The sequence below is a fragment of the Lupinus angustifolius genome, chromosome LG20, assembly GCF_001865875.1.
Source record: "Lupinus angustifolius cultivar Tanjil chromosome LG20, LupAngTanjil_v1.0, whole genome shotgun sequence".
Classification (NCBI taxonomy): Eukaryota; Viridiplantae; Streptophyta; class Magnoliopsida; order Fabales; family Fabaceae; genus Lupinus; species Lupinus angustifolius.
Genome location: NC_032028.1, coordinates 1,915,275 through 1,923,881, shown reverse-complemented (window position 1 = coordinate 1,923,881; position 8,607 = coordinate 1,915,275). Strand labels below are relative to the sequence as shown.

Sequence of the window (8,607 nt, the reverse complement as noted above, 5' to 3'; positions counted from 1 at the left end):
GAAAACTGGCAATTTTCTTAAAGGTTTTGAAATAACCTGAATGTCCCCCCACAGGGGTCTCATGGCACTCTGCTATGATGTAGGGAATTCTGTTTGAGGCCTTAGCAACCACCAACCTGTCTTTGTAATACAAGGTACCCTTCTTCAATTCAAACCCAGGGTGAGATGTAGGAGAGATCACCAAATCTTGCATCACCTTCCTCCATTTGACATCAGTGTGCAGCCCTTCAGTCCAAGAGTCTAGTTCATCATTGTTAACCATAGAAAGAGCAGAGTACATTTTCTGCCTAGACAAAGCATCAGCTACAGAGTTGTCCTTCCCTGGTTTATACTGTATTTCAAAATCCAGCCCAATCAACTTAACTGCCCACTTGAATTGATCCTCTGAAAATAACCTCTGCTCAGTGAGAAATTTAAGACTTTTTTGGTCTGTCTTAATGATAAAATGTCTTCCCATCAAATAATGCCTCCATTTCTGGATGGCCTGGACTAGAGCCATAAGCTCTCTTTCATAAACAGACTTCTGTTATGCTCTCAAGGAAAGACCTTGACTCCAAAAGGCCAATGGCCTCCCTTCCTGCATCAATACAGCCCCCAACCCCTTGCTGGAAGCATCTGTTTCAACCACAAACCCCTTAGAGAAATCAGGAATAGCAAGATTAGGTAAACTCATCATGGCAAACTTCAATCCTTCAAAGGCATTAGTGGCCTCTTCTGTCCAGAGAAAAGCATCCTTCTTAAGCAAGTTGGTGAGGGGTTTGGCTATTTTACCATAATCCCTCACAAATCTTCTATAGTATCCAGTGAGCCCTAAAAATCCCCTCAATCCCTTCACATTCTTGGGCCTTGGCCAAGATCTAATAGCTTCTACCTTAGCTCCATCTGCAGATACCCCCTGCCCTGTGATGACATGCCCTAAGTACTCAATACTAGGCTGTCCAAAACTACACTTCTTCAGGTTGGCCTTCAAAGAATGCTCCACCAACAATTCTAGCACAGCTTGCAAATGCTTGAAATGAGTAGCCAAATCCTGGCTATACACCAAGATGTCATCAAAGAAAACCAGTGTGAATTTCCTCAGATAAGGTTTCAAAATTTCATTCATTAGGGACTGGAAGGTAGATGGTGCATTGGTTAATCCAAAAGGCATCACTAGGAACTCATAGTGACCCTCATGGGTTCTGAATGCTGTTTTAGCCACATCTTCCTCCCTCATCCTTATTTGGTGGTACCCTGATTTAAGATCCAACTTGGAAAACACCACTGCCCCACCCAATTCATCCAGCAATTCTTCCACCACAGGAATAGGGAACTTGTTAGGTATGGTGATTTTATTGAGGGCCCTATAATCAACACAACCTCCACCCTCCATCTTTTTTCTTAACCAGAATGATGGGACTCGAGTAAGGACTAATACTGGGTCTAATTACCCCTGCTTCAAGCATTTCAGACACCAATTTCTCCACCTCAGTTTTCTGGTAATAAGGACACTTGTAAGGCCTAAGATGAGGGATCTCAGCCCCTTCCTTGAGATGGATAGCATGGTCTTGTCTTCTACATGGAGGCAAACCTTGAGGATCCTAGAAAACCTCTGGAAATTTCTGCAATACCTCTCTGATTGGGCCAGGGATCTCTGAATCTGACCTCGGGGAAGCAACATCACAATGAACCAACAATCCTTCTCCTTCCTTAAGCAGAACCTGCATGAATGCCTTCAAGGATAACTCTGCCTTGGCTAAAGCAGGATCACCCTCTAGAGTAATTATGGAGTCCCCTATCTTTACCTTAAGCTTCATCTTCCCAAAATCCGCCATAACTTCCCCCAATCCTCCCAACCATTCCAAACCCAGCACAACATCAATCCCCTTCAACCCAAACAGATAGAAGTCTTGAACCACTTCTAGTTGTTGCATAGAAATCTGTAATTGAGAACACTTACCCATCCCCTTAATGTGATGACCATCACCCACCTCTACCACATAAGCTTTTGTTGTGTCCACCTTCAACTGCAACTGTTCCACCAAATTCTTGGAGATGAAGTTATGAGATGCTCCACAATCCAGCAAGATAACTATGGGATGTGCTCCCAACCTTCCCTCTATTTTCCAAGACTTAGCAGAAGTCAGGCCTTTCATAGAATAAAGGGACAATTGAAGAGAATTTAGAGCCTCTAGTTCCTCTTCTCCCCCTTCTTCTACCTCCTCCCCATCAGCCAGGATAAGAGTCCTCAATTGCTTATGCTTACACACATGATCCCTATTGAAGGGTTCATCACATCTAAAGCATAGCCCCTTCTCCCTTTTCTCTCTCATTTCAGCATTAGTGAGTCTTTTGAATTCTCCCCTTCCCCTACCACTCTCAACTTCTTGGCTATTTTTGGAGAATCCTCCCCCACTTCCTACTGAAGAATCTTCCCTCCTACTACTGCTAGCAGAAGAGGGGTCTAAAGTAACCATCTTAGTGTAAGAATTCCCTCTAAAAGGGCCTGAGGCCCTAGGAAAATTAGAATTGGGTCTTTTACTTACCACCTGATTCTTTTGTTCAATCAGAATGGCCTTCTGGATTATTTCTGGTAGAGACTTCAACTCATAAAGCTTCACTTCTACCCTTACTTCCTCCTTGAGTCCATTGAGGAACACCCCTCTCACAAATTCTTGGTTCACCTCCCTCAAGGCTCCAGCATACTTTTCAAACTCCTCAACATAAGCTTCCACACTCCCTTCTTGTTTTAGAGACAGAAGCAACTCAAAAGGGTTCTGAACCATTGAAGGTTGGAACCTCCTCACCACTGCGAGCTTAAACCCCTCCCAAGTGGGTGAAGGGTTACATCCTTCCCACCACTGGAACCAACTTAGGGCTTTTCCTTCCAACGCTACCAATGTCGCCTGCATTTTTTCTGCTTCAGTTAGGGCTCTGAGATCAAAATATCGTTCTAGCTTCTGTACCCACCCAAATGCATCGTCACCCATGAATACAGGAATTTCCAGTTTACGCCAACGATCTCCCCCTCGTAAGTTACTCCTACTGTCAACCTCTTCACCATTCTCACCAACTTCATCATTCGAGGCCCCTTTTTGTGAAATCCCTAATTTCTCAGCAATGGCAGCCAGCAACTCCTCTGTCTTGTTCATTCTGGCTTCCCCTAGTTCCAATCTGAGTCTAATTTCCTCCCTTTCCTTTCGCAAATCATTACCAACTTGTGATACGTCTTCTCCCTCTTTTGCCATACTTCTTGTTGACACCATATAATTGTTTCAGCAGCGGTGGTGATAGGGTCCACACCTCAGGCACCAAGAAAGGTGCTCTGATACCAGTGTTAGACACTGGTATCTAAGAATTAGAATTTAGAAGATGATAGGAAAAAAGAATTACCCTTAACACAGAATCAATAGGATTCTGTAAGGGTTCTATGAAGTTTATTATTGATAGAAGAAAGTAGTTACAAGAAGATGATGAACATGAACTAGGATTCCTGAATCCTAGAGGTTACTCTGATTTCCTAAATCAGAAATGATTAATTCTCTAACTAACTAACTACTCAACCACCCATCTATTTATAGCCTTTAAAGCCTAACCGAAATAACTACCTAAGGCAAAGAAGGAGTTTTGCTTATTCATTTAGCCAAACTTTCCTCTTTCCTCTTCTATATACATTTGTAATTATAGGCTTATTCTTCCTAACCCTATCAAGGTGCCATTATGGAAGCATCATTCAGTAAACTCCTATAGCACATAGAATGAAGCCATTATTATAACTTGAAAATTACTAATCGCCTTGAATGAAATATATGAATTCCTGATTCAGAAAGAAAACAGTACAGGTACATAACTTGAAAACTGAAGGCAATAGTGATAAAAAATAATCATAGCATAAAATAAATGAATAAAGTGCAGCTCAAAAACACAGAACTAACCTGATTAAACTCCGGAAGATCCCCAAATTCCAGTGCCAATCGGGCATGTGTTTCATACACCTGAAAAATAATGTAAGAGTTATCATGAGAAGTAAAGGAGGTAAATATAATACATCCAGAATATAAAGGATCAAAAAAATAAATAAAATAAAGGTGATTAACTGCTTTCATCATAATAACTCAGAGTGATAAGGAAATTAAAATTTTGGAAAATTTCTCAAACAATTAATTAGTAGCATAGCCAAAATCATGTTCAGGAATCAGGGGTGGGGCCAGAAGTTTGCTATGACAGGGGCTAGACCATGGCATCCCCGTGTTCCCCCTCCTCCCAACTCTGGAACCATTCAAGTGGAAACATGAATAAGGACAGGTTATAGAACATTATCCATCAGAATATATCAGTACTTGACTGTACCTTGACTGTTAGTTGATTGAGTATTCGTTGAACAGTAAGGTCTTGGCGAATGGACTTCAGCTGATCACATTTATAAAGATAATTCTTTTGGGAACTGTTAACCATTAATAAAGCTTTTTCAAGAACCTCTTCAGGTCTTACCTGCAAGTTAATAGCATTTTAATAAGATTAGTAGTTACAGGGGCAGAGGTTGAACTTGGCACAACAATAAGGTTGTTGCTTAGTGACCATGAGTTCAAATCCTGGGAAAAGCCTCTCCGCTTGCGGGGATAAGGCTGCGTACATCTACCCTCCCCAGACCTCACAAAGTGAGAGCCTTGTGCACTGGGCCACTCTTTTCTTTTTGTAGTTACGGAGGCAGAGTGGGGCAGAAAAAAGTAGCAGCATGCCATTTAAATTACTAAGATGAGGTAATTACAGTAGCAGGATCAGGTGAAGAAGTTAGGCGCAGGTAACGCTTTTCAATTTCTTGGCAAGTACCCTTCACAGTAAGAGAGTCCCAGTCAATGTCCTCCACAGCTTTGCTGACACCATCTTCAGAGCTTTTGCTAAGCACTAAGGCACTAGCCCTTCTATTGTACATGTTTCCAGCTCCAGCACTTTTTTTTCTGAAGTGATTATTTTCTGAACGGTGCCCTTGCCGATATTCAAAACGTTTAGAACGATTTTCACGTCTCTTCCTTTCCTCTGGTGAATCACTAAAAGTCATTGAAGCGGAATAATATGCTGTCAAACTTTGCTCCTTATCACTATCACTAGATGCATCGCCATTTTCAGAAGCAATAGAAGCATCAGTAAGACGCTGCTTCTTAAATGCCCTTTGTGGTGCCTTACTAGATGTTCTCTGGATCAATGGAGAAAACTTACTACTCCTATAAACATCCTCCTTGCTCCCTTTGATCTCCATTACCATCTGCAAGCCATTTGTTTAGGTAACAATAAGTTTTCATTAACTGTCAATATTAGTATGTCTTACAGAAATATAAAAAATTAAATAAGTCAATTAAGTAAAGTCCAAGAGAACTGAAAAGCTTTATGGCAAACATTTTTTTAAAAAGGTTTTTATGCAGAAAATATATATAATACACAAGACAGAAAATAAAGTTCGAAGTTAGTACTAGCCTCATATTCCCCCAAATGATAAAGGAAGGGCTGAACAGGGGGAGGGGGTGTTCCATTTGGTTTATGACAGAATACAAGGACATCATCTGTCCATGTTCCCAACCCCACTTAGTGGGAAAAGGCTTTGTTGTTGTAAAATAATTTGAAGTCTAAAGAAAAGCAAAGGATCATTATTCTTACATAACATAATTATACTGCACTTACTATCCAGATCACAATTATAAATATCAAAGACAATAAACATGCATGCATAGCCTGAAAATATCCCATAATGTGAATAAAAAACATATTCGCACAATAAAACCAAAGATCAGAAAACAAGTGGGAAAGCAGGAAAAAGTGAACTCGGTAACTGTGATTGCACTCCACCGAAGACTTATAAAAAGAGGCAACATGAATAACACAAATGGGAATCTTTTAAAAAATTCATAAATTGCTTAAAATCTGGAAATACCTTTCTGTCCTTTTCACTGGGTACCCAACCACTGTATCTTACACTATCATTATTGATTAATGCCGGATTGTCAACTGGCTTCTCCTCGGGTAATGGCTCCCACCTGCTTTTGGATCGTCTAGGACTTCTTTTATACTTTGGCAATAAAGAATCAGGGGTTGAAGATGGTGAACTACTGCATGAAATGATGACAAATAGTAACATTTATTAAATAATAATTACATTACAAATAAAAAGAATCAATAATTAGAATATTAATTATGTTTAAGTTCATGGGATAAGATGCATAATTGCATATGATGCCTAATAAAGGTATGAATACAACAGGCATATAATATAGGATATAATACAGGTTGGATACATTAGCACAAAATAATCACCAGTTCACCACATCTACAATTATGTGCACTTACATACTTAAAAAATATGAATTACATTTGTATCTTCTGATATTTTCGAGTATGAAGATTGAAGACTTAAAGCAGGGTATAAGGTAAATTCGTGAAACTAGATATGCAAATCAATAATTAAAAAGTTTTAAAAGATAAAACATTAATTACTCTTAAGATAAGCATTCAGGTGTGTGCATTGGCATCATTTAGGGGAAGATTTATGTGTAAGTGCTTAATGGCACTAAATATTCTAAATAGTATAGACTGGGGGGGGGGGCAATTCTTTCTACATTGTAAAGTTTACTTAACAATCACATAGGGGAGCTCACAATGACATTCAGAGAGCTCACAATGACATTCAGAACTATTCCAATAGCTATCTTCAGTTTCGGAATTTTTTTAAAACATGTTCCTTATGATGTACTTCTATATAGTCCAGTTAAAAAATTGGCAGAAGAAAAGCTGATCAAACATTCAAAGCTTGAAAAATTACGGAAAATAAGAAGTGCCTGACACAAGCACAAGAGAATGACATCTCAACATACAAAAACAAGAGGTACATATCATACTCTTTATTGACCAAAACTGCATCTGGCATTTGGAAAAGTGGTTCCATATCCCAATTTCGCATGGAGCGGGTACCATCAGCTGTTGCCTTAGTGATCATCTGAAAAGGAGGTTAAAGAACCTTATAAGATTATTCAAACAAATGAAACCCGTGTAATGTCCACAGGGTAGTACTTACAGGTTGACTGATTACTAGAATTAAAATTATGCCAACAGTTTTTCTTTGAACTTAATCCTCCTCGTGTAAGAAAAGCAAATAGTAATTTAAAAGAAATCAAAATTTAAGTTTATTGTTCCAGCCAGCACCTAAAAGTAGAATTATGATATCAAACAAGTGATAGGTGCATTTCAGACTTCAGAGTTATAAATTTAATACCTGTAAGTATATATTATAGTATGGGTATGCCAACTTTTTTAACATGTCCATTTAGTCCATTTAATTTAACAAAAATAAAAAGCTATGCAATTACAAAATCAGATAATTCTACACAGAAAACACCTTAAGCTTTTGCAGAAATTAGTTTTCAAGATCATCATGTAACATACCTCAATTTCCTCATTTATAAGTTAAAATAGTACAAGCAACACAAATGTGAAGGGGGAATAAAATCTTACTAATCATGAATATTTACAATACAAAAGGAAAAAATCACCTCCTTCATGATAGCCTGACATGCTGCCATTTGCTTATCATCTTTACAACGAGCCAAAGCTCTTTCAACATACCCGCACAACGACTTGGGGAACATACCAGGCTGAAAGCAAGAATAATTTGATATTTATTAAAACTAATACATAAAGGCATCACCTTTTTAGTTGCAATGCCAACTTGTTCTATACAACAAGCATGCATTTAATCAGTTCCTAGAAAACTAAAACTGTGACTTCAAAATTATGCTCCTATTCCAACTCATGTTATTTCACTAAAACCAAAATTTCCAAAAAGAAAATTTGTAAAAGGTTTTTTTATCATTTCAGCCTTTGAAATCTACTATATCTATCCAGTAGGTCAAGGAAATTGCCACGTGGCATGCTATCAAGCTTTCAATTTCCACTCCCTTTGTCTATTTTTACGTTTTCTTTAAATGTTGGTTCCCCATTTAATTTCCGCTCCCTTCCTTTTGTCACATCTCCCATGTTACAGATGTTAGTTTCCGTTTTAAAATAATCATTATAAATGAAAAACAAATAAGTAATGCCAAAAACTACATTTATGCCTTTTCCTTTTCCTACATCTTTTATTATGCTAGGGTTGGTGCTTGACAATGTTACTCGGTTTCTTGATTTCAACTATTTAATGTAATTTTTCGAGAAAAATTTACGTTGAAACTTTGGAATACAAGAGAATCTCTTCCTATCACTTCGAAGTTCCAAAAGGAATTTGAACTCAAATTAGGATAGCCCTACCCTATTTGCTCTCTTACAACCAGTTGCAAGCTGTGTGACCAAGAAACTTCCTAAGAAATTAGAAAAAACAATCTTTTTCAAATATCTAAAGATCAGAATGAACGATCTTTCCAAATATCTAACAATCAGAATAAACAACCTGTTTCAAAATCTTATATGCTAAAATGTTTACAAACAAATGTCTACTCATTTAAATAAACAACCTTTCCAAACATCCACAAAGAAGCAGGACACATGAAAGACAGGTCAATGTGCTAACTTTTTAAATAAGATAATTTGACAGACACCATTCATAAAAATTAGTCTTTTGAATGGGGCTTACTTTAAAGATAATTC

General features: G+C 38.1%; 1 protein-coding gene across 3 annotated transcripts in view; it reads right to left on the bottom strand.

Annotated features, from left to right (window-relative positions):
• The window catches only part of LOC109336526 (SAC3 family protein A-like), a 16,184-nt gene that overhangs the window by 2,474 nt on the left and 5,103 nt on the right, over positions 1–8,607 (bottom strand). For 2 of the 3 annotated variants that reach the window (XM_019573181.1, XM_019573184.1), the window contains exons 6-9: positions 5,906–6,080; positions 4,748–5,242; positions 4,330–4,470; positions 3,915–3,974 (exon numbers count right to left, since the gene is read on the bottom strand). In XM_019573181.1, coding sequence (XP_019428726.1) covers positions 3,915–3,974; positions 4,330–4,470; positions 4,748–5,242; positions 5,906–6,080 — 871 coding nt within the window. The remainder of the gene's footprint in view (positions 1–3,914; positions 3,975–4,329; positions 4,471–4,747; positions 5,243–5,905; positions 6,081–8,607) is intronic. The other variant, XM_019573182.1, reaches the window with a different exon arrangement.